The sequence below is a fragment of the Stegodyphus dumicola genome, chromosome 3 (assembly GCF_044657685.1).
Source record: "Stegodyphus dumicola isolate Sdum_Otavi_A_Nest chromosome 3, ASM4465768v1".
NCBI lineage: Eukaryota > Metazoa > Arthropoda > Arachnida > Araneae > Eresidae > Stegodyphus > Stegodyphus dumicola.
In genome coordinates, this window is record NC_140770.1 from 250,859,847 (window position 1) to 250,886,677 (window position 26,831).

At 32.2% G+C, this 26,831-nt stretch overlaps 1 protein-coding gene across 11 annotated transcripts in view; it reads right to left on the reverse strand.

Annotated features, from left to right (window-relative positions):
- LOC118191969 (uncharacterized) overlaps positions 1-26,831 on the reverse strand; it is a 205,433-nt gene that overhangs the window by 127,106 nt on the left and 51,496 nt on the right. For all 11 annotated transcript variants that reach the window (XR_015040438.1, XM_085814032.1, XM_085814029.1 and 8 more), the window contains 3 exons: positions 20,247-20,320; positions 15,629-15,737; positions 4,468-4,562 (listed from right to left, as the gene is read on the reverse strand). Coding sequence is in view for 10 of the 11 variants with exons in the window: in XM_085814032.1 (XP_085670158.1) it covers positions 4,468-4,562; positions 15,629-15,737; positions 20,247-20,320 (278 nt within the window). In the remaining variant the exon portion in view is untranslated. The remainder of the gene's footprint in view (positions 1-4,467; positions 4,563-15,628; positions 15,738-20,246; positions 20,321-26,831) is intronic.

The window sequence follows — 26,831 nt, forward strand, 5'->3', positions numbered from 1 at the left end:
CGGACTCGTCGGGACTTCGGCGATTCCTGATTATCGATTTTTTCGGATTATAGGATCATCAGTTTAAATTTGGTAAGATGGCATGCAGAAACTATAAAATTAAAAATATGAAACCGTAATTTATGAAATAAAGAACAATTATGATCTAAAGGGTATCGAAATTAAAAAAAAAAAAAAAAAAAAAAAAAAAAGCTTAATATTTGTTTACTTTATTAAACATTTCTTTCAATGTAGGTTGTTTAAGTTGCTTTGTTTCATGTGATAATACTTTCTCTTTAATTCTATAAACAGACATAATTTCTTGTTCAATTACAAAGTTCCACTGTTCAAGTCCTATAATTGCTGTGTTGAGAATACCGACTAATTTGTCAATCGAAATTTTTTCGTTTTCGATAACCTCTGTGTCACTTTCTTCACTATCGGAAGCGAATTATAATGATGAGGAATTTGATTTAAATCATATCAAAGACGGTGTACATTGAGATGAAATACTACATTTAGTAAGCAATTATAAGCCAAATAAAATAAAAACATCTGCCCTGAAGATAAGGATAGTGCTGACAGATCAACTTCCAATTCATTGCGTGCCGCGGCGTTCCCCCCCTCCCCCCACACCGCAGAGCAGCGTGAAATTGATAAACAGATTTCGGAATGGTTAGAATAACAAAAGATATGCCTTTATCCATTTTTTTGCAGCAATTCTACTTTTTGTTTAATGGTCTTCGAAACATACTTTTGCTTTTTAGATCCTTTACATATTAGTAAATATATATCAGAAATTCTATTTGACATAATCGAAAGTTCAGGCTTACTTTTATAAAATTGCTCTAACAGTCTGCAAAAAATAATAAGGTGGATCCAATTCGAAGACTAAGGAACAGCGCAATCTGCAACATTAACTGAACTAGATAATTTTAGCTTAGCTTATACCATCCGTTACACATTAAACGCGCATGCGTAAATGTATTATGCACATGCGCACACACATATTCGCAGCCGTAAAGGTGTTACGCGATGTCAAACGACGCGCATACGTCAACGCGACGCATGCGCAGAAAGTTTGTAGCTTTGAGGTCCAGATTATGGGTGTCTGAATTAACGACTTTTGACTGTACATTAAATTAATTATTTAAAACACATAAAATAGCTTTCCCAGTTTTCAAAAATTTTGTTGCACACAATTAATAAAACATTAGCAAAATTTAATTAAAAATCTTATTTTCATCCGGGCATGGATGTCTCAAATTATTTTACTTCTTTTCATATTACTTTGATTAATAAATCTTACTTTCAACAAATATGAATCTTGGGGATTCCAATTGAAAAATACATAAACTGATTACAAAACTGCCAAGGTTGATGGCCTCTCCCCTTTTCTTATTTTTTTTCTAATCAGAGTTGATCAAGTCGAGTTAACATTTTTTCTCCCCCCTTTTAATTTAAGAATGGATGTGCTATGGCTCTTACAGCATTGATGAAGAGTGCATATGTTTTTTCAAAGTTCTAACAAAGTTGGATACATATAAAAAAAATTAATATTGCTTCAACATGAAACTAAGCAGGAATTTAAAAGTTAGATTAAGTTATCTAAATATTAAAAGCCAGAAAAGGCTCTCTGTCTAGAGAGAAGGGTGCCTTCTAAAGGAAACTGGTTTGGAACCAAGTTGCACACAAGGAAAACCATGAAAACTAACCATGGAGCCACCCCATTTACCTGGAATTACATATTAGCTTAAATTCCAGACTTCAGAGTCTTAACCACTCCACAATTTAAAGATTGATTTGCTTACAGAGCTATTGTGAAACCACAATCAAGCTTTCCCATATTTTATCCTTTCCTAAACATAATAAACTCTCTTCATATTACTTTTAAAACTCTTAATTTGTACAATCTTGCACAAAATTTCACAAAAACAATATCATGGATTACTTTTACTAATGAAACTTTAGAAGTGTGTACATACTTTCTGTTTGATATAATTGCCTTCAGATTTAAAAAGAAATTATTATTAATGTAGTTAGTTTACCTTTAAATAATATAATAACTGGTACCATTCCATTTTGAGGACCGTAAAAAAATTGCAGCGAAAATGTATGTGCAAAAGCGCCAAACCTAGTAAACGCACCCATTTAACAGTGTGCCAAATCTAGCATACGTGCTGATTTCAGATTGTGTAAGTTTATATAGTTTTATATTTCTTAAGACGCCATTGAAATACTAGTTTAATTTTCAAATCATTTTTTGACTTTAAATTATTTTTTGATATCCTATGGACTTAACAATTTGGGAATTGCCCACGACGAAAAGTGCGCAATAGAATTTTGGTTAAAGTGCAGAATCACCCCACTGCTTGACACGTTTTTAAGAATTGCACATACTCGGCATCGATATACACACCAACCTATTTTCACTTAAAAAAAAAAACCCCGAACTGCACAAAAATGGCACTGTGCACACCCTTGACTTTATCTATGAACACATCAACCTATTTTCACTTAAAAAGTAAAAGAAAATTGACAAAAATCCAATTGTTTTTACCCTTGTAAAAAGCAGCAAACAAATAAGTGGGCGATTCTGCACTTTACCGAGAATTTTTTCAAAAAAAAGGCATCATTCATTATATAAAATTATGTTTGAACAACCAACGAGATGACACTATGCTTTAGCGATAACTCGGTGTCGAAATAGCGATGCAGGCATCCATTCAGTTATGTTTAGGAATTTTTATATAGATTATAACAATGATCTGAAATAGTTATTTACTCTTATGCTTCTATTCAGTCATGCTTAGCCTTTTTTATATAAATTATAATAATAAAAAAGTATTATATGAAATTAACCTTTTATCTAAATTAAAACATCAATCTTAGATAGTTATTCACTATTATACTTCCTTTCCTGTGTTAGGGTTGCCGCAATTATTTTTGGCAGCACTGGCATCAACAATAGTTTGGCGATTTTTTACGGTCCTCAAAATCGAATAGTACCTAATGGCTATATTCCTTTACAATTAATATTTTAAAATCATTAATAAATCACAAATTATGCTTCACTTTTTTTTAATGTTCTCAGAGTATTTTGTTTCAGGGTTCTCACCGATATTCAACTTTTAATTTTCCTTACTTTTCCTTCCATGGCCAAAGAGTACAATTTTTCCGATTAAACACGATGAACTAATTATCAAATTAAGTCTATGACTAAATTTTTGCATTTGCTGTAAAATTACAATGAACTAAGAATTCTATAAAAACATTATCATACTTATTATTGTAAATCAAATGAAAGAATAAAAAATATACCTAAACTATTAAAAAATATTTGTCATAGCATAAAACCATACACAGTAATGAGTTTGTAACTCTTTATTTTTGAAGAGTAATCATACTTCAAGATTTGTATACCATATATTATTTGAAAGGATTTATTTGTACTGTTTTTCTAACTTTTTAACTGTTGGGGGAAAGTTCCAGTTTATGCATTTTTGTGATTATTTTTCATTGCTTTTATGTTCATTTGTTTTTTGTGAGTCTTTTTCTTTAAATTCTGATCGATATGGCTGTTTTCATACTTACTTTCATACATCAGACTTTTTGTCAGCCCAAACTGGATATTATTATAGTCCTTTTATTATATTTTTCCTAAGGTAACTCTTTTCTAAACCAGTTATGCAGAAGATGGCATGGATTTATAGGCAGGAGCAAAAATGTTTTGTTCCTGAATAAGAGGGACCTATGTCTAAACGCTCTTAAAAATTTAAGTTCAAGTCAAAAAAAATCTTTGCCATTCTAAGGTGGTTTCCTCTCTTGCATAATTATGATTTCTACATTGTTATATATTTTTTTAATATTAAATTCTTAAGGTTACATGCAACTTTTGTTTGCTTTTTAAAAACCTTAAAAAGAAAGCTCATCTTTCAAGAACTTTTTCGAATTTTCAAAGAGAAAGCAAAAATGTAAAATTATTTTGATTTATTAAACCAATGAAGCTGCCCACCGGCGATAGTAGTTAGTGATGCTGACTGCCATACCAAAGAGGCCAGTTTCGAATCTCAGAGAAGGCATGGATGTTTATAAATGGATAGTATCTGTATGGCATGGGGGCACTCTTGAATATGTGGCGAGCTGAAAATCCTCTTCACAGGTTGATGGTAAAGGAAATGGGACGAAAGACCATCAGGCCCATCCCCCCTCCGATATGCTGTCTTTCAATGTTCCGGGCAGAACTGAGCTAAAGTCAGGCTGTCACCTATATGGTGCTAAAGACAGGAGGATTTGATTCCTTGCCACACTGACTGTCGTGAGCTTGTGCTGACTTTTGTCAGACATTGGCAATAACAACAAACAAATGAATATTTTTTTAATATATAAAATATAAAAAATTTCTCAGTTTATATATATATACCTAACTTAAATTATCAAATTTTTTATTTTTAAAAATAAAACATTAAAAGCCTTTTGTACACATACCTCTGCATCTACCAGTTTACTCTCCAAATCTTTCATCTTGCATAAATTTTCTTCATATAGCTTTTCTAACCGTAAAATGGTTGTTTCCAATTCCGCTGTGAAAGAGAATATATTATAAGCAGCAAATTTAATTTTTTTAACAGAGAAATACAGAACAAAGTAAAAATATTGAATGCCCAATATCCAAATGATCTAAAACCCAGACCTCTAGATCACTAGCAAATTTTTACTTCCTTCTACAAACATTTTACGAAGCAAAGGAAGTACTGTAATTGCGAAAAATTTCAGGTATCATATTTCAATGAAAATGTCCATTTTGATCGCTCTCGATTCCACTGCACCATTAACCAGTTAACTGTGACACCCTCATTAAGAGGGCACACCATTTTGTGTAGCCAGAATCGAGCCATGACGAGTATATTCATCAATCACAGAGTAAGTTGCACTGGAAAGATATTGTCACGTTTTTCTTATCCAACTTCTGACACCAGTTGTTACGTTATTTTCTTCCTTCACGTTCGTACGGGGTTCGTGTGGATTTGAAGTGAATAACGACGACACTACTTGATGAAGTATCAAAACACACTTTATTGGCCAGTATTGTCCGGACAGCTCCAAAACACGTTTACAGTCGTCGATGAACAACTATAAACACGCTGACACGATCAGCGACACAGCCTCCAGGTTATCAGGCTATCATGGTGGAGACAGCTTAACGGCAAAGCACTAGAGTACAGCTCCCTACTCTGCTTTTTCATTCTCGGAACTGCACGTACTCTCGAGACTCTCCACACTACAACTCGCGATGCACTCGACGATACTCGGAGCACAGCTCCCGACTCTTCGGTTCAGTCATTCCCAGAGCTCAACACGCTCTCTCGACGATGCACTAACCGTGATACACTTCGAGACTCTTTCGGTGCCCTCGACGACCCACTTGGCACTCGCTGCCCGGCTGTCAACTCGATTGACTCTCTAGATGAGACACCAACTCGATACTAACTATCTCGCACTTGACGAGGCACTCTAACTGACTGCGGACCAGCAAGGTTTATATAGCATTCGGCTTGTGTTGAGAACATTCTGGGCTAAACCAGTAAAAATTTGTTCCAGAAGATTCTCCATCCGTCCATGGCATAGCGCCAATTTTGTCGCCAAATGGGCAATTTCTCACCAAATGTGGCAACACTGCCTTCAATTGAAAATTTATGGTAACCCTAAAACTGCTTTGTGGGGAAGCAATCTCACCGCACCTGTACATTTCATAACACTGCCCCCTCCCAAGGACTGCACGTCCTGGGCAATACAATCCTTGGTCAGAAGCCAAATTCGATACAAACAAAACATTTTAAAACGTACAGATAACATAACTAAAGAAACAAATATTTACACTATGTACAAGTTATACACACAAATTAAACACATAACAATTTTAAATTTTACAAATTAAAGTTCTGAATGAATTTCAGTCTCAATCTTTTCATTAATTTATACCCAGGTGAAATACTTTTCCACTGCAGTTCTCAGATGTATTCCGGTTTTGCATATCACAGTCTGAAGATTCAGTCCTTTCCTACTTTTCATCCACAGAAAGATCTGAAACAGTTTGTTGACCACTTTGTAGATTATTTGCATCATGCATACAGTTCACCTCAGTATTTTCAGCCAGTGGTACATACTGATTTACCTCTTTTTCCTGATAACCATTTCCTATGTTTGCATTAGAGTTATAAGCAGAATCCAATTCTTTACAAGTAGAAGTATCCTGGTTTAGAATCAAGTCCGTGTCTGCACAATCTGCACTATGAGATGCACATATAGTTTGCGAAGCGGGTGAATTTTCTTGCAATACTAGATCGCACTGCTTAAGCTGCACATCAGCTTCTCCCATCTCTGCATCACTTGCACTTTCAAGATGGTTCAACACTTACTGCCTGCGACTTCGTTAATTCACTATCAGTTTTGACAAACTTAACAGTCGCATTTTCACTTCCTTCCACTTCAGACACTTGAGAATCAAAAGCTTCTTTCCCTGTCTTTTATTTCTTCAAATTTTTGTTCTTTTCTTTAATCCCAATAGATGTTTCATCCATCATTTCTTGATCTCTCAGGCAGTTCATTAGCTACTTCTTTCATTTCTTCATCCTTTGTTTCCTCAACTGACACTTCTCTTATTTCCAAATCGTCTTTTATGTCTCCAATACCTTCTGTAAACTCCACTTTCACCTGTTGGAGTTGCTCTCACACCTTTTCTTGGCCGACATTTGTTTCTTCTCTTCCAGTCTGGCTTTGATCTCAGCTGTAATCTCTTTATATCCAGCTATTATCTCATCATATCCGGCTTTTACCTCTTTCAGTTCGGCTTTCATCTCTTCCTGTTCAGCTTTGATCTCGACTAAGAAGTCCCTCAAAGTCTTCGTTTCCTCCGCAGGCAGGTCACTGGCATTCACTCGCAAATCCCACTCCTGACACCAGTTGTTGCGTTTTTCTTATCCCACTTCTGACACCAGTTGATACGTTATTTTCTTCCTTCACGTTCATATGGGGTTCGTGTGGATTTGGAGTGAATAATGACCACACTACTTGATGAAGTATCGAAACACACTTTATTGGCCAGTATTGTCCGGACAGCTCCAAAACACGTTTACAGTCGTCGATGAACAACTATAAACACGCTGACACGATCAGCGACACAGTTCAGTCAAAGTTTGTAGCTTTGAAGTTCGGATTATAGATCATTCCGGATTATGGGTGTCCGGATTAACGACTTTTGACTGCATAAACACGCTGACATGATCAGCTACACAGCCTCCAGGTTATCAGGCTATCACGGTGGAGACAGCTTCACTGCAAAGCATTAGAGTAAGGATCCCTACTCTGCTTGGTCGTTTTCGGAACTCCACATACTCTCGAGACTCTCCACGCTACAATTCGCGATTCACTCGACTACACACAGAGCACAACTCCGACTCTTTGGTTCAGTCTTTCCTGGAACTCAACACGCTCTCTCGACGATGCACTAACTGATATACACTTTGAGACTCTTTCGGTACTAAATATCTCGCACTCAACGAGGCACACTCTCACTCGTCCTCTCGACGAGGCACTCTAACTGACTGCGGAACAGCAGGGTTTATATAGCTTTCGGCTTGTGTTCGAGAACATTCTGGGCTAAACCAGTAAGAATTTGTTCCAGAAGGTTCTCCATCCGTCCATGGCATATCGCCAATTTTCTCGCCAAATGTGGCAACCCTGCCTTCCCTTTCCATTTTATGGCAACCCTAAAACTGCTTTGCGGGGAAGCTATCTCACCGCACCTGTACATTTCGTAACAATATCTGATGAAAAAGATGGGTTTATTTTATAAAACTGAAAATTTTATTACTACTATTTACTTATTTGGTTAACATAAGCATATATTACATACATATAAATAGCAGGAATTAAATTCTTACTTTTATATCTATAATATTTAATTAATAAATTAAATTAAATATAATAGATATAAAAGTAAGAATTTAAATTCCTGCTGTGGAGTGATATTCAGCGAAACAGGGTACTATACACAATAGGATTTTGTAAATCAAACACCAGTAACGTGATTCCTTCCTGATCTTATGTTTGTAGCAATGCGAACACCTTCGCGTGGGGTTGTTTTTTCAAAGTTCCGGGTATATAATCCAGAACACGAATTCCGCCTAATTAACTTATATTAGGTCTGAATGGCCAAGTTTGTGTCGATTTATTTCTTTCAAATGGATACGTTGCAAAAGTGTTCAATAAATTTGAGCAAAAAGTTGATCCATGATAATGTTCCATTATATTTTTTATATAATATGAATGCATTCAGACACATAATGTCTAACAAATGGAGAAATATCTTTTTGTAGTACTTTTTGAGTCATTTCTTTGCTGTGGAGTACACTATGATAATTCCATTCCTCATATCCACTCCAGCCATTTTTTTATTATAATCAATCACTAGCTCCGGTTTCTTTGTTATTATTTTTCTTTTCTCTGTTTATATTACATTGTCATTGTGTACAGTACTTACTAAATAAACCTTCCTCTTATCTTTCCATTTCATTATACGCATGATGAGTATACTTGTCAATACACAAAATTGTGCCGCTTCTCCGTGACGAGTACACTCATCAATTACAGTTAACTGGTTAAGGGTGTTTTGCTATGAGAATCAATGACAGGTGCCGATAACTTGTGCAGCATCTAAAAGATTAGTGAGTGATATGTTAATACGTAGTATCGCATATCATATTGTCAGGAAACATATATTTAAATGACCCATTTTACAGCACAAGAAAACACTACAGAGAACTACATACAGTGAGCAACTGAAAGAGATTCTAAATGTAAAATGAAACAAGACAGTGTAAGTATTCACAGACTGGAGGAAAGAGCAGCGAGATCATGAAATACATGCAAGATAATACAGTACAATATCTGTAATCCGGACGTCCATTATCCAGAATGAATCATAATCTGGACATCAAAGCCATGCCACAAACTTTTTTTTGTATGCTTTACACATATGCGTTTCATGTATAACGGACGGTATAAGCTAGGCTAGAATTATCTTTACTGATTCTAAGGCATTTCTGTTAATGTTGCAGATTGCGCTGTTTCTTAATCTTCTAATTAGATCCGGCTTATTATTTTTTGCAGACTGTTAGAGCAATTTTATAAAAATTAAGCTTGAACTTTCGATTATGTCAAAAAGAGTTTCCAATTCTGGAGCTGCCAAAGGATCTACAAAGCGAAAGTATGTTTCAATGTCCATCAAACAAAAAGTGGAATTGCGGCAAAAAATGGACAAAGGCATATCTGTCTCAAAATTATTGCACGACATTGGAAAGTCAACTGTATATGACATAAGCAAAAAGAAAAAGGAACTTTTTGAATATTTTGTGGATTCTGACACTCCACTTGCAATGAATAACAGAAAAAGGGTTCGTTGTGCTAAAATTGATGATCATGACAAAGTGATGATTGAATAGGTCAGGCAGCGTCGCAGCAAGGGAGTGCCATTGATGGGTCCAATGCTAATGGCTCAAGCCAAAATATTTCATGAAGAAATGAACTTAAACATTGAGTGCACATATTCGACAGGTTGGTTAAGCAAATTTAAAAATCGCTATGATATATGACAATTAAAAATTTCAGGTGAAAAAGCTTCAGCTAATACTGAAGCTGCTGAATAATTTGCAGATGAATTCCTTAAACTCATTACTAGTGAACAATTATCTCCAGAACAAATTTACAATGCTCATGAAACTGGACTTTTCTGGCAATATGTACCGCAAAATACCTCGGCGACCTTTACAGAAAAGGCTCCAACTGGTGTCAAAGATTCCAAAGTGAGACTTACAATTTTAGCGTGTGCAAATTCTGCAGGAACGCACAAGTGCAAACTTTTCATAATCGGTAAACATACACAACCTTGAGCATGTAAAGGAGTAACAATTTTCCCCTTTATATATCGCGCAAATAAAAGAACATGGATGACACAAGCATTGATAAATGATTGGTTTGAAAATCATTTTATACCTGAGGCTCGGCGACATTTGAATTCGGGTGGTTTACCTGACGACTCAAAATTAGTCCTGATTGTTGACAACTGTTCGGCGCATACTTCACTTTAAGTTTTAGTCAAAGATAATGTATCCGTAATTATTCTTCCCTCCAAATTCTACATCTATCATTCAGTCTATGAATATGGGAATAGTGCACGTGCTGAAATGCAAATATAAAGTAGCGTTTTTAAAATCTATGTTAAATTTCTTGAACAATGGCAATACTATTCAAGAATTTTTGAAATTTTTTAGCATAATATCTGCTGTGTGGAGCATCGCAAGATCATGGGAGCATGTATCTCCAGATACGTTAAAAAATGCTTGGCATGATTTATGGTCAGCTACCATATTTCAGGAAACTGAAGATGGATAGCTGCGATAGTATAATGAAGATGATCGCTGCGAATTTGAAAGTTTTCGGACATCGCAAACTAAAGGTGAAATTTTCCAGTCATTGGATTTTGTAAAGTATGTGGAAAAGCGGTAATAAATGAAGTAGATATAACAGAAGTTTTTCACTGCAACAGCAATGCCCCAATCATCAATCAATTAAAGAACGGCAAAATCTGTAGTATGGTTTTAGGTCCAGAAAATACCACTTCCAATAGTGAACAAAGTGACAGAGAGGTTATTGAAAACGAAAACATTTCAATTGACAAGTTAGTCGATATTCTCGACACAGCAATTACAGGACTTGAACAGTGGAAATTTGTAACTGAACAAGAAATTATGTCTGCTTATAGAATTAAAGAGAAAGTATTAGCACAAAAAATGAAGCAACTTAAACATTGAAAGAAATGTTTAATAAAGTAAACAAATAAATATTAAGCTTTTTTTTTCTTTTTTTGTAAATTTTGATACACTTTAGATCATAATTGCTCTTTATTTCATATTTTTTAATTGTATAATTTCTGCATGGCATCTTACCAGATTTAAATTGATGATCTATAATCCGGAAGAACTCCTAATCCGGAATCGCTGAAGTTCCAACGAACCAATCAAGAAGTGAAACTAGAAAATCGTTTATGAAGTTCCATTGGGAAGGTGAATCCTTGGGAAAACTTTGGGTTTTAGCCAAGAATAATCAAAACTCGTATAGTTTAGAGTACGAATTATTAATGCATGCCAAAGTGATTTGTGAAGAAAAGAGCGAAACAAGTAGTATCACTCTTATATAAGCAAGAATACATTTTGAAAATAGCACACAATGTTTCCATAGCAGGTGACTTAGGTGAACAGAAGAAAAGGCTATGCATATTCACTTGACTGGCCAATGATTAAAAGTGATGTAAAGAATACTGTGAGAGCTGCAAGCAGTGTTAGCTTAGAACAGTTACCTACATAAATAGGCTTCTTATTCAGCCACTTGTAAGACCTGAGAACCCAAAGTAGTGTAGACTGTATTGGTCCATTTGAACCACCATCACATGTGGGAGATAAATTTATTATTTGTGCAGTAGGTTGTGTTCACAGTGGGCAGAGGCAGTGTCAGTAAGAAACCTGCAAGCAAAAATGACTTGCGATGTTCTCATGAACATTTTTTACCCAAGCAGATTTTCACAAAATTATCTGCACTGACCAAGGGACTTATTTTACTTTGTAGCTGAAAAAGGCCTTATTAGAGTTTTACAGATACCTTCCAGATTTTCAACCCCTGGTTACCTTGAAAGTATGGGTGAAGCAGTATGATGGAATAGAACATTGAAAGAAATACTGAACATTCAAAACCATTACCACGGCTGGGATTTGCATCTTCCATTTTTGTCATTTGCATACATTGAAGTTTACCACAGCATCACTGGTATATCTCCCTACCAAATGGTGTATGGTAGTCTTCGAACAGAATCATTAACATGAATTAACAAGTTCACTGCTCCCACAGGAAGTTAATCACCCCAATGCCAAACTTATAAAGACTAATTTAATTTGTTTGTAAAGGCTTTATTGGCTGTAAATAATAAGAGATATGAGAAAAAATACCAATATTTTGGTAAATGAATCAAAATCTTATAATTTCTTCTTTCAATAAAAATAATACTTTTTAGCTTAAAAATGTAAAATTATTGCCTACTTCACACATATCTGCAAAAGAAAAAAATATATATATGCTTTGCTGAGCCGATAATAGATGCTGCAAAGTGTCCATGTTTGAATATTTTTTAAGAAAAATTATTCGAATGCCACATACAAATATAAAGTCCCTTCTAAATTGTCCAAGACTTTTATTTAATATTATGTGGAAAGATACCTGTGATCAACAGGTGATGCTCGCAGCACAGAATGAAAAATTTTTGAGATCCACCAGTGATACTCATGGCAGCGAACATGTTAAGGACTTTTGGACTCGTAAAAGAGATATACCAGTCACCACTTCTCATACCACTGAATCCTATTTAGATTATTTGCAAGGTAAGCTATGAAGTGCTCACCTATAGCATATGATAATATGAATAAAAAAAAGAAAAATTATTTTCTTAGGTAGTATAAGGAAGTATACTGAAAATTGACATGGATGACTAGGTAAATATCAATGTCATCAACTTGGTAATAAGTTATGCCAATTTACCGATGCTTTTAGTAGCAATTCTGGTAGTGCGAAAGTTGATGGGCATTCTGTGAGAGTTATTCCTAGGCAAATTAGGGGGAGGAGAATTACACCCATATCAAATTCTTATTGTCTTTCACGAAGTTGATCAACAAACTAGTGAGCTGCTCAAACTTAGATTAATAGAGCCTAGTGATAACAACTGGGATCATCCTTTGCATGCATAACAAAAAAAAAAAAAAAAAAAAAGGGAGAATGAACGATTATGTGTCCATTTAAAATTATTAAATAAATTTACAGGTCAAGATGCATATCTAATGAAACATGCAACAAAACTGCTTCACGAGATTGGGAAAGCATAATACATCACCATGTTTTACCTGACAATGGAATATTGGCAGATTCCAATAAGTGAAGAATAGAAACATTTTACAGTGTTTGTGATGTACTCAGGCCATTATCAGTGGACAATGAACAGTATTAGCATTCGGAATGAAAAATGCAGGATGAACATTTCAAAAAGTAATCGAGAACATATTAAGCCCACATAAAAATGCAGTTCCTCATACATTGATTTGTCAATTTTTTCCAAAGATTTGGTGCCTCTCTGTTACACACAGATGATGAAAGAAAAAAATCTAATAGCATCTTTCAGCAGAAAATTAATATCTCCTTAAAGCAGATGTCTACAATTGAGAGAGATGCTTACAGTGTTTTGGCAGCTTTTCAGAAGTATGATACACGGATTTTCAAAGCAGAAGTCCAGGTCATATCCAACTATAATCCTCTTACACATCTAACGCAAACTCAAGCCTGTGGAGCCAAGTTCCTGCATTGGGCACTGGGGCTTTACAAAGGTATAACATCAAGATTTCATATCAAAAGGGATGACAACACGGAAACGCAGATGCTTTATCCAGATTACCCAACAACAATTCAGTGACTGGGTAGCATTGTATACAGAATAAATCGAGCTAATATAATGTCTACAATTTTTACAAAAACATGCATATGTTATTGTCATTATTATTATATTTAAAAAATTATTATATATTATCCTCTATTATAAATATTAAGAATTACTGTCAGAGGTCTGTCTGTAATTACCATGGTAACTAAATGTTACTATATACATACCATACACTCATATTAAATGTTATATGAAATTATGAATTTTGTCATATTATCATAAAAAGTATTGCACATGCAATGATTTATATATATGCCATCTAGTGTATTCCAGTGAAATGACCCATTCTAGGAAGCACTTTGTGCAGGGATATGATGATTCAGTGGTGCAATGATACAGGGGTACATGAAAAATAAAACTTAGATTCTGACTGTGTGTATTGTCTCTAAAGAGATGTATTATGCTTTCCAAGGAGGGATGTGCATGATTCAAAAACAAATGCCGGTAAGGAAACTTTGAAAAATGTGGACACTGTCATGGATGCATAAGTGAAAAGAGAAGGCGTGTGCATGTCATTATCAACAGGTTATTCTGCTGATAGTTTAACAAATTAAAAATTATTTTGTATATTTTTTTTGTGTGTATGTTAAATAAAAATATGTTATCATGAAGTTAGTAGCTTCATTGAGTTGGTGATTTAATCCAAACTTATTTTATGGATTCAGCTTTCTACAATGCCAAAGTCAGCAGAACTGTAACTATTAATTGAAGAATGGTTTTCAAAATATAGAGCATCATACTTCAGCAACCCTCATGGACACTGATGCTAACCTGGTGAATAATTATTTGTTATTTTTTGCTTTTATCACTATCGACACGCCACAGCTTAAGAAATGACTCATGCAGTAATGTTTAAAAAAAAATTTTTTTTAATATTAGCAATTATTGACTTTTTTTAGCAACACCACGGAAACCATTTATGTTGTTGCGATGCTTGCCGATGACTACAGACTTCAGTTAACTTCAGAAGTGTTAGTTCTGAAGTTACTTCAGTTAACTTCAAAAGTGATTAGACTTCAGTTAACTTCAGAAGCATTAAGTGAAATTTAACATAAATTGCTTTCCATATACATAAAGCAGATTTTGTAAATGAAACTTATGGGGCAAAAAATTACATTTAGGGCTGCTTGAATTGAGAATAGCGCCTTGGCAGGTGGAAGAATTTAGGGAAGACTTTTAGAAACCAAAGTACCAAAAAGTAAAATTAAGGCAGGGAAAATCTTTAGAACTTAGGGGAGGCACTAGGATGCAAAATTTTAAGAATTCTGAGAGATACTTGGCTGCATAATTTAGGGCCCACAGAAACTATAATGAGCAGCAAAATGTCTAGCACCACTGGATAAACCTTAAGTATACATGGAAATTTATTTATTCGATATTCAGCCTTCAGCATGTGCAGGAATTATAATAAATATGACTCAAGCTTTACTTTGTCAGCATGTGATGGAAGCAAGATAAATTTAACAGAGCGATATGTATTTAGTCATGAACAACATGTCTTTATCTCATGAAACAACAATGTTACATAATGTTACAACAACATGTTTTTATCTCATCAAATATCAATACATTTGAAGTATAGTAGACGCAAGCTGAGCTTTATGATGACAGCTGAAAATTTGAAGGTTTTTCAGACATATAAAATAAACAGAAAAAGGTAAAATTCAGTTAATAGAATTTTTACAAGAAATGTGGAGAAATGGGAATAAATGAAAGTGATATAGCAGAAGTTTTTCATTGCAATGACAATGCCCCAATCATCAATCATATAATGGATCAAGAAATCTGTAGCATGGTTTTAAATGTCGAAAATGTCATTACCAAAGTGAAAAAAGTGACAGAGAGGTTGTTGAAAATCAAAAAACTTCAACTGAAAGTTTACTGAGAATTCCTGATGTGGCAGTTACAGGACTCGGACAGTCGAACTTTGCAAATGAACAAAAAATTATACCTACTTATAAAATTGAAGACAAAATATTAGCATTAGTATATATATACAAATTATACAATTTATTATTTTTGGAAATTTTTATCTAAAAATGGTAACACACTAACCTTTTTCTTTTGTCAAAGTTTCTGAAACTTTTCTAAATTCTTGAAGTTCTTGAGAAAGTTTGCTCTTCTCACTTTCAACACTTCTAAGCATGTTGAGAAAAGATTCCCGCTAAATGAGAAAAATCTCAAAGTAGCAAATGAAGTTACATTAAAAGCATCATGTAAAACAGAAAACAAGTAGTTAACTAATTCAGATTTCAAAATAATTTAAATTCATTAATAGGCACTCTAGGATTTTTCTTTAAAGGCATCAAATTTCTGTAACCTATGTTTAACCTTTTACATGCCAGTGTTCCGAAATGGGAACATAAAGTTTAAAATTAAATTAAAAATACAGTTTTATTTAAATGCTTTAAATTACTATTTATAATAAAAGGCATGCTAGAGTTTTGGCAAGAAAATTACGGTTTAGAAATAAATTCTCAGGGACAGAAAATTTTATAAAAAACAGTCTTTTTAGTACTCTGACATTGCATCACTTAAAAATTTCCCCAAAATAACAAAATAAATCAAAATTTAAAATTGAATGAATAATAATATTAATAAGGCTTGTTTTAATGAAAAAACATTAGCTATAAATATTCTGACAAAAAAATGTGCTTGCTATATAAGGAAATAAATTTGCACGTTCTAAAATGAGAACAATAACATGTTTCATAGTACAAAATTACATGATTTTTTTAAATCATATTACTTTGCTGTACTTGTAGAAAAATGACATTTAAAACTATTATTGCTATTGAATGTGGAGCAGTATGAAAAAGTGTTCATTTCTTGTTTAGTTTTCCCTGTTTACCATATTTACTCACGTTACAGTCACTCTTGCATAATAGTCGCACCCCCGTTTGGAAGCAGGAAAAATCTTCCAAAAGTGTATAATATTGTGTAGTAGATTTCCCCACATAGCAGTTGCACCTAGATTTCCACAATAAAAAATTGCCGAAACAAAGTGCGACTATTAGGTGAGCAAACATGGTAGTTTCCTTGTTTTGTTCCCACCCTTTAGAGGGGTGGAATGTTTATTGCTGCATCTGGATATCTCATTTATTTTAATGTAGATTTTGCAGTGTCATTGCATTTTGAGATACAGACTGTTCAGTGCCAAATATGCTGCCTCCAAAAAAAAATTTTTTTTTTTTTTTTTTTTTTTTTTAAACGAAGAAACGTAAGACTATCTTGAGGCTTTATCAGCTTTATCAGATGATTCTAATGAAATTATTATTGATATTTTTCAATTGTTCCTGTACGATATTTGAATTTGTTGTGAATTATTTTCTGTAGTTTATATTTCTATGTGATTTCACATTTGTCCATTCCTAATTTTTATAAGCACATGGATAAAAAAAATATATGCCTTAGAGATGATTGAATTTTATCTATCCCATTTTAAAATTTTAGTCAGAACTATTTCAAGTTTGCATAAGCTGACTGTTTTAACTTCTTAATAAATTTAATAATAATTTGTTCCATAAAAATTTTTTAGTCAGAATTCTTTAAAATATGTGCGTAAAAGCAAAGATTTAATGCTAATTTACTAAAACTGATAAACAAGTTCAGAGGTCTACTGCCACACACCAGTGTTTCTATATGGGAACAAGCTAAAAATTAATGACAAAAAAAATTTTTTTAGAAATTTCTTTTTCTATAGTTTTTATAATTGTGTTTTAATGTAATTTTATCAGCAAATAATACTTCTTAATCTTCAACCAAAGTGCAGCATTTAAAAAATTAATGAAATAGAAGTTTGGAAAAAAATGTTCCCTTTTTACTGCGGTGATAGAAAGTTTTCAAGAACTGATATTTTAAAAAATACATTAATATTTCTTCTGTTAAGTCAGCTTTTAATTCTAAATAATATTTTCTCATGTTTATATTTGCTTACAGAGTTTAGAATAATTGCTTTTCCAGCCTACTTCACATTGGACTTTGAAGACTGAAAATTTGTCCTTATTCTGCCCTAATAGGCAAAGTGAAAGCATTATACATTTTCATTAGTTGAACTGTACTATAAGTCCGTGTTATACAATTTTCTGTACATTTAATATGCACACTTGTATTTAAGTGTGGTTTACTTCTCAGGTCATACAGTATCGATTTTACAGTAATATATTTAGGCAAATCAAATCCCGACATGCACTTTCAGTATTCTTATTGTATTACTACTAGAAATTAAACATCTGTCACAAATACTGATAAAATTGTAGAAATTCAATACTTTGAGACAAACAAAACTGAACAGCTTAGTTCACCTTCAAATAATTCAATAATTAAAATGGAATATGCATAGCATTACTTAATGAAAGCTATATGTATACATATGTGCAATAGAACATTATTATATCCTGCAGTACAAAGATTAACAAAATAATATGTAGAGTTAATTTATATAATTGAACAATAAAAGTAATTCTATCAAAAAAGACAAATTTTTCTTGAAAGAAATGTTTAATAAAGTAAACAAATATTAAGCTTTCTTTTTTTTTTTTTTTTTTTTTTGTAAAATTTGATACTTTTTAGATCAGGGATGCCAAACTCATAGGTACACTTGGGCCAAACAAACAAGGTTTAACTTTAGGCGGAGCGCAAAAAAAAATCAATATTCATAGAAACGTAGATTTATTTCGAATAATTTGGAATAATTATTTCACAGCAAAAATATTCTAATTCCCATTTTACTTGGAATATTCTATGTCCATCAGCGATTTTTTGTTTAATTTTACTACCACTTGGTTTTGATATAGACATACTGAATACAAAGGGCTGGAATAAACATGGTTAACGTTAAAAAGTTAACAAAAATTTATTCTTCCCACAAGAGATAAATCAAAATGCTGAAATATTTCTTCAAAAATATTCTAACAATATCACAAAATGTCAAACATTTAGCAAAAATCAATTCAAAACAGAGAAATTAATTCTATCTCACAGCAAAATCGCTACAAATCAATCACAGCATTAAGTAAACAAACAGTTACCTAGAACTACAACTACTACTGAGATGAGTTGTTTGTTCTCGGCTTTTATATGCTTTATAATTAATTTCTCGCATATACTGGAAACATCTATAAATATCTGGATTTTTGTGGATGGCAACAGCAATTACAAGATATTTATTTATTAGGTATTAAATGCACGTTCTATTTTTAACCTTTCAACGCAGCTGTCTTTTTCAAAAATCGTCTGCGTTGCTAAGGCAACATGAAGCAAATCTAATTACAATTCTAAATAAATAAATAATTATGAAATCCGTAACAATATGAATTAAGTAATAATTAATAATAAAGCAAAGTGCATGCACATGCATGCACCAATATATCATACAAAACTAAGATTGGAAAACTGAGACCATGAGTTCGGCCACATTCGGCTATCGGGGGATGCGTACAAGTTCTGAGTGCGCGTGTCCCCCAAAAGCCGAAGGTAGCTGAAAGCAAGCTACTCACACGCATTTGTAATTTAAGTAGTGTGTGTGTCAGCTCGCTGTGAGTAATCTAACAACACTGAATAAATTATCGTTAATTACTTAGCAGTAAACATTTCATTTTTTTCTTCATCGATATGTTATTTTATTATTATATATTATTATTTGCCGATATAATTGCCGGGCCGCAAAAATATTTATTGTGGGCCGCGAGTTTGACATCCTTGCTTTAGATCATAATTGCTTTTTATTTCATAAATTACAGTTTCATATTTTTAATTGTATAATTTCTGCATGCCATCTTACCAGATTTAAATTGATGATCTATAATCCAGATAAAACCCTAATCCGGAATTGCCGAAGTTCCGACGAGTCCGGATTATGGACTTTGTACTGTACTAAGTTTTTTTATAACATTTTAAAAGCAAAATGTATTTATCTACAGGGTGATTTAAATGTAACAGAAAAAAAAATAATAATAAAATAATTCAAAACGTAGACAGTAGCATGATGCAGTTTTTACAGATATGCACAAATGTAGGATATTTTTTAATAACAAAAAAAATTTATTGTCAGAATTGTTACATTTATCTTAACAGACAGGTTAGTGACAAAATAGTTACATTTTTTTTGACAGGTGTACAAAGGTCAAGCAGTATCATTGGCTATGCTGAAAGAAGTTATTCACCATCATGTGGCAGGAATTATAATTGAATCTTCTTCGATTCTGTACAGACTGCCATACTGTATCTGGTGACCAGTCTCAAGAATCATGGCTGTTACAGTAAACATTTGTAATTCTTTTTTGTTTGTGAATTCTATAGCACCACTGTTTAAACTTCTAACATAAAGAAAACAACATCTTTTAGTGAAAAAATGTAACTATTCTGGGTAGAGAAAAAAAAAAAAAAAAAATTAAAGAATCCCATATCTTTCTGTGAAAACTGCATCTTGTATCTACACTTTTCAATTAATGAATTTTTATCTTTCCTGTCACTTTTGGATCACCCAGCATTTCAAAACAGTAACTGGTAATGAATGCATAAAATGCATATAAACATGAATTAACAACAGATGCCAACATTATATTGACATTAATTTCAGTGTAAAAGAAGCACATAAAAGAAGCTTTGTCTTTCTTCACCACTTTATATTCATAAAACTCAGAATATGTAAACAGACATAAAATATTCTCACCTGATTTTCAAAATCTACAAGTTGTTGCTCAAAGGCCTCTTTTAAATCTATTGCTTTATTTGTCTCAGATGCCACTAAAAATTACAATGTATTATTATAATAAAGTATTAAACCTCTTAGTAAAACTTACAACACTCATAATTTATACAATTTAATAGTTGATATTAATTTTCATAAAATGATGTATAATGATTATTTATTAATTAAATAACTCCTTTATATTTTATTATGACAAGAAAAAGTATATAATTAAAATTATGTTTATAGATATAATACAGTTTTAGCAAACAATTTATAAAAGTATATCATTAAAATACATATTCACTACAAATTATTTTTCATGTTAACAAAAAATTTAAACTCGCACACTGTAACAGGGTTCGCACACATTTCTGCACATGGAATTTAAGTACTTTTAAGGTCCATTAATGAAAAAAATTAAGGACTTATCAGCAAAAAGGAGCTGAATAAATTTAACTAAATTCAATCAACTTATGTCTTCACTTTTGTAATAACAGTCTAAGAATAAAATAGATCTGTAAGTAGGATGCATTCTTATTAAACATAATTTAATAAACATAACTATGAAATTCATTTGAGAATAAGATTCACTTTATAAAATTTATCAAGCAGCATTAAATATTTTACATGAATAATAGTTGGACATATTTGAAAGAAGATTAGGGACATTTTATTTATATTATATTAACAGTTAGCTTTATGCTGATTTTTTCTTTTATGTCACATTTTGTCATGTACTTGCTCAGTCTAGAGGTTTAGTATATAGCAGGTAGATTTTCTGTCAAATGGCATAGGTTAAAATGAGAAATAAAATCATAAGCAGCAAGATTTGTAACAGAATATTGGCTGTTGCCAGTGCTGCTGCTAGCCTAGAGAGAGATCTGTTAATCAGAACAAACCTGAAAGTATGATGTAGTTTTGAGGTTGGCAAGTTTTAAAAGTTAGTTGTGTTCCATCAGTCTGACACAATTAGTGTTACAGCTTCATGTAGAGTTTCTAGCATTCTAACCTTGTTAATATATTTTAAGGTTCCAATAAGCCACTAATGCACCAGAGGTGATAAGTTGTTTTGTGTTATTTCAATTGTCATTCAATTGTTTTGTATTATTGTGCCATGTATAAGGTGAACTTTTTAAATTGTCAGTTTTCAATTTCTTTTAATAGAAAAATTCTTTTTTATAAGCAACTGCCCATGCGAAAAGATTGAAAACATTTTTGATATTTTCCATAATTTTATCTAGTGAAAAGTTGAGAAATAAAGGGAAGATACACATGTTAAGAAAACAACTTCTGTATCAGACATATAACATTCAAACGTTATGTTTTCATTGTCCTTCAAAAACATAAGAAATTCATCACAAGCTTTCTGTAAAATACATCCATTATGTGCTAATACAATGACAACATTTTTCATTTTGTCACATTTTTCTGGAGCCTTCTAGAATTGTGGGTCTGTAAATCTTGCCTTCAGATCCTTCTAAATTTTACAAAAATGCAATGTTTAAAATACTAAAGAAAAATTAGTCTCACCAATTCTGTAATAGAGAAAAAGCCAGAAACATTTTGGGGAAAAAAAAAAAACTGTGGAAAAAAGTGTAAAATTAATTTTATATAGAAAATTGATGCATATTCTCAAAATTCTGAATATTCTGAGACAATTACATAAGAAAAATTCTTACTATGAAAAAATTAAAAGGAAACTTCTTACCATGAATAATTTTTTTAATTAATTGCATAGCTACTTTGCTTATGCTAAGAGTTATTTTGTAAACTGTGCTTTATAGCATTTATTACCTTGTTTATTTTTTAGATTCAATATACTGTATTATAAATCGTTAAAATAGAAAGTAATGTCCCTTTATAGTATGATAAAAAAAATAAAAATGTTTTATTTTAATGTTATTCCTTAAATATAATTTTAATATATTACCATTTAGTTAAATTTATCAATGTTATAATGTTTAAAAGAAAATCATTGATCAATTTCCAGATCTTCGAATTAAAAATTTTCTATAGAATGTGATCTTAAAATTGCCAAAATGTTGATAAGTCAGCAAATATAGAGCTGTTTAATAAAAGAATTCACATCCCCAAAAGCAGAAAGTTGTTCAAGAGCTCTTCATTAGAAAAAAAAATGAAATACAGTACAAAGTCCGAAATCCGGACTCATCGGGACTTCGACGATTCCAGATTTGAGATTTTTACGAATATTAGATCATCAGTTTAAATCTAGTAAGATGGCATGTAGAAATTATAAAAATTAAAAATATGAAATCGTGATTTATGAAATAATGAAGTATGATAATTTACAAAAAAAAAAAAAAAACTTAATATTTATTTGTTTACCTCATTAAACATTTCTTTCAATGTAAGTTGTTTAAGTTGCTACGTTTTTTGTGCTAATACTTTCTCTTTAATTTTGTAGACAGACATAATCTCTTGTTTAGTTACATTGTTGAAATCCTGTAACTGCTGTTTCGAGAATTCCGACTAACTTGTCAATCAAAATTGTCTCGTTTTCAGTAACTTCTCTCTCACTTTCTTCACTATCCGTAGCGGTATTTTCCGGATCTAGAACCATACTACAGGTTTCACCATTCAGTAATTGATTGATGATTGAGAAGCATTGTCATCACAATGAAAAACTTCTTTTATATCATCTTCATTTATTACCATTTCTCCGCATTTATTCACAAAATCTGTTAATTGGAATATTTTGCCTTTGTTTTGCGATATCCGAAAACCTTTAAAATTAGTGGCTATTATCATCAAATTTAGCTATCCTTCACTATACATATTTGGCTATGCATCATGAGCTTGGCGACTAACAACAAGTTGTTCCATTAAATTTTATTTTGCTTCTACCATGCACTGAGACAATTAAGCCAGAATTGTATTAGTTTAATTATTTATTATACTTATGTCTATTTCTTGTGCATGCTTAAGGCTTATCAGAGGTCTGAATAAATAAATTCCCACATATACTTAAGCCCTATTGAGGGCTGGCGCTAGATATCTTATTGCCTGATGCAGTCTCTGAGGGTCCTAAATTCTGTGACTCTGTGCGGGCATACGAGCCATAGTACTGGTTCTGAGTTTATGTGAATAACAAATCAGTTATTCTTAATTCAAATAGCCCAAATGTAATCTTTGGGTCTATGAGTATAACCAACAAAATCTATTTTTAGCATATGGAAAGAAATTTTTGGTAAATTTTTCCTAGTGAACATTTTTAGCAAATTTAACTTAAATCTGTAATCATCACCAAGCGTAATGTCAACATAAAAGGCTACCATACTCCTTTATTATTCAATTACGAACATAAAAAAATTGTTTAGGCATCACTACATGAATCATTACTCAAGTTGTCATGTTTTGATAAACATGCGGTGATGAAAGGAAAGTATAATAAATAATGATTCACCAGGTTGGCGTCAGATCAACAGTGTATCTATATGGAATGTTTCGGTTTGAGTTGTGTGCCAAGCAGATACGGAGCCAAATTACTGATCATACAAATTTATGCTAAAACGATTATTTCTTCAATAACAAGGTATTTTATTTAGTGTTGAATTGAAGTCAAAGTTCTCCAGATGTTTTATTATGTTCGGAGGGGAAAATCAAATGCGCATGCGTAAAGCCTACGAGAAAAAATTTTGTTGGTGGCTTTGAGGTCCAGATTTTGGCTCATTCCGGATAATGGACGTCCGGATTTCGGACTTTGTACTGTAATTTTAAAATGCTTATGTTTGACTCCTTGCTCAGAAACTCCAGTATCCTCACTTTGTATTAGAAATAGGAACAAATTATAGCCCATGTACCCTTTCAAAAGATAATCATTTTTGTCAGTGAATCGTCAAAAATATTGCTCCAAAATGATAATTCACACTCAAACTAACAGTCGTAAAAACATGACAGAAAATTCAGATGATTAAAATTAAAATCCTTCTGCCGATTTTAGCCAAAATAAAGGACTTTTAAGGACGAAAAATCGATTGCAAAAACAACTAAGGACTCTTAAGGACCATATGAACTCCGTGTAAATTGACAACTATTTTTCAGTATTAACATAAGAATCTATATACTATTTGCTTTATTATCTAGACTTTTATTTAAAAAGAAAAATTTCTTAACAAAATAACTAACACATTTGAATACACCATGACCCATTCCGAAATACCTAACACAAAGGAATTTCATACATCAATTACTTACAACTTGAAATATTATAACCATTTGTAGACCCATTTCCTTAAATTTTTTAGGAAGTACTTAACTGGCATTCTTTAAACAAAATTTTGCCTCAAAAATCTAATAAAAATTTCATATTTATTAAATTTATAATTAAAGAGCTTTTCTTTAAATGCATTAAAAATTTTTGCTATCTTGACACTTTGTATAAAAATTTGTTTTTCTTCTTTGTCTGCTCCAATAAAAGTTTGCATGCTGCTGAACTTTTACTGAAGGCAGAAAGATACAGATTCAGACCTTTTTTTTTTCTGCTGCCTCTCTGGGTAGCTTCCCAGCATTTTAAATGAGACAATTTAATGTGAAATGAATGATTAGTAGGTAAGTAACAATAACTAAGAATTTAAAGTGGCATATCTAAAAAAAGACAACTGAAAGCTTCCAGCTTACATTATAAGAATTATATATTTAAACTTTCTTTCTTTAAAAAACAGACAATATACACCAACAGTTTTCTCTGAAAAGATATTTATGCCAACTTCATACTTCCAGCACAGAAATACACTTTCATCATCAGTTTATTTTGATTAAGGTAAAATTTTATAAACAAAAGAAATATAATCTTTTGAGTTAGTTATTTTAATGAGCAAAGACCAAAATAGAATGACTTGCTTTAGAACTTTTGACAACATTTACTTTGACAACCAGAATGTTGTTTTCAATAATAAGACACAAAAAAAGCACAAAACATTTAATTTAATGGTTCCAATAGGCCACTATGTTTCTTCTGAAGAAAACTGCTTGGTGTTGTTCTGCAATAGATCTAAAAATTCAAATATTAGATGTCAAAATATCAGCTGGCTAAAAGGAATTGAAAGAACAAAACAGTAAGCAGGTAAATTCTTTCATTTGGAATTCACATGCTATTTTGCGATTCAAAGGAAAGATAAACATACAAATGCTTGCCTTGCATAATGTGATAAATAAGATGTCTTTGTTAAACAAATGTGCATTATTCGCAAATGCAGTTGTAACGTTGCGCGCCTCCAACTTGCACGCAACCAAGAGGTGACTGTGAAAACTTGTATAAAAGATAGAGCCTTGTGAAGGGTTTAAGTCCCTTTTTATTCAACGTAATAAAATTACAATTGTGTGCTCTTGACGCTCACAGACTGTGCCAACTTGGCAGTCAAAATAAAAATAATAACCTGAAAAGAAAGTAAAGACAAGATTCTAACTACAAGGCTCTCTAAAATAACTAACTCACCGCGTTTTACAATACCGCTGCTAATTCAGCAGACTTGAAGCTCACTGGAACGATTACCACTACTTCCCGCCAAGCACATAGGCCGCAACACGGGGTTCTTCAATTCTCGCTAACTACCTCCGCGCTCGTGCAGTAAGGATATCACACACCGAACTTGTTTCCTCTCTATTTAAATCATACTACTTCCGCTGATAATTTGAATCCTTGCGCGTTCTACTAAAATTTACATATTCTGGCATTGGCAGTTCCAGGGGAAAGTAAGGCTTGACAAGAAAGATAGTTTAAACTTAAAATAAATGTTAGTTAAAATAAATAAAAACCCTACACAGTTATTAAACAAAAATAACCTGTTATTGATACAAAATTTTCAATGCTGTATTATATAGCAGCATTACTATGAAGTCTTTTATAAACCAAACTCACAGAAAGCAAAGAACACTTAAAATTAATTTATATAGAAAAAGACATTCCTAGGCATCCAAAAATAAAAAATCTGATGTGTACACCACATGACTTCCTTGTTTTGGAATATTAAATTATGCGCATTTTTTCTTGCATATCATTTAAACTTATTGGATTGAATTAAATCTACTTCGCTGACAGCGCATAAACCACAATAGAATCAATGCATTCTTTAAAATTCACTCTAGTATTTGTTTACCATAGTGACACTCTGGCGCTAGATTCACTTAACAGTATTAATAATTATATAACAGTTAACTTATATAATAATTATATAACGGAAACTAAGTTAACTGTTATATAATCCAATAATTATATAACAGTTAACTTATATATTTCGTTCATATTATAAATCATAATGCACAAAATTTATATCATTTAAAGAAAAGAATTATCTAATCGTTGCCACATGTTCTATTCAAATACTATATTATAATAAAGCTAGAATGATGTATAAAAGAAATTAAGCAAACAAAACAAAAAAAAAGAAACAGTTTTTCACAGACGATTGAGTATTTCTCATTTAACTAATTCAGTTTTCATTTCACGAGAAGGCAAAAATACATAAAAACTCAAAATATCTGTATCAAAAATTACCAAGTAAATTTCAAACACTTATTTCCTCGAAAAAATTCCAGAAAGAATTA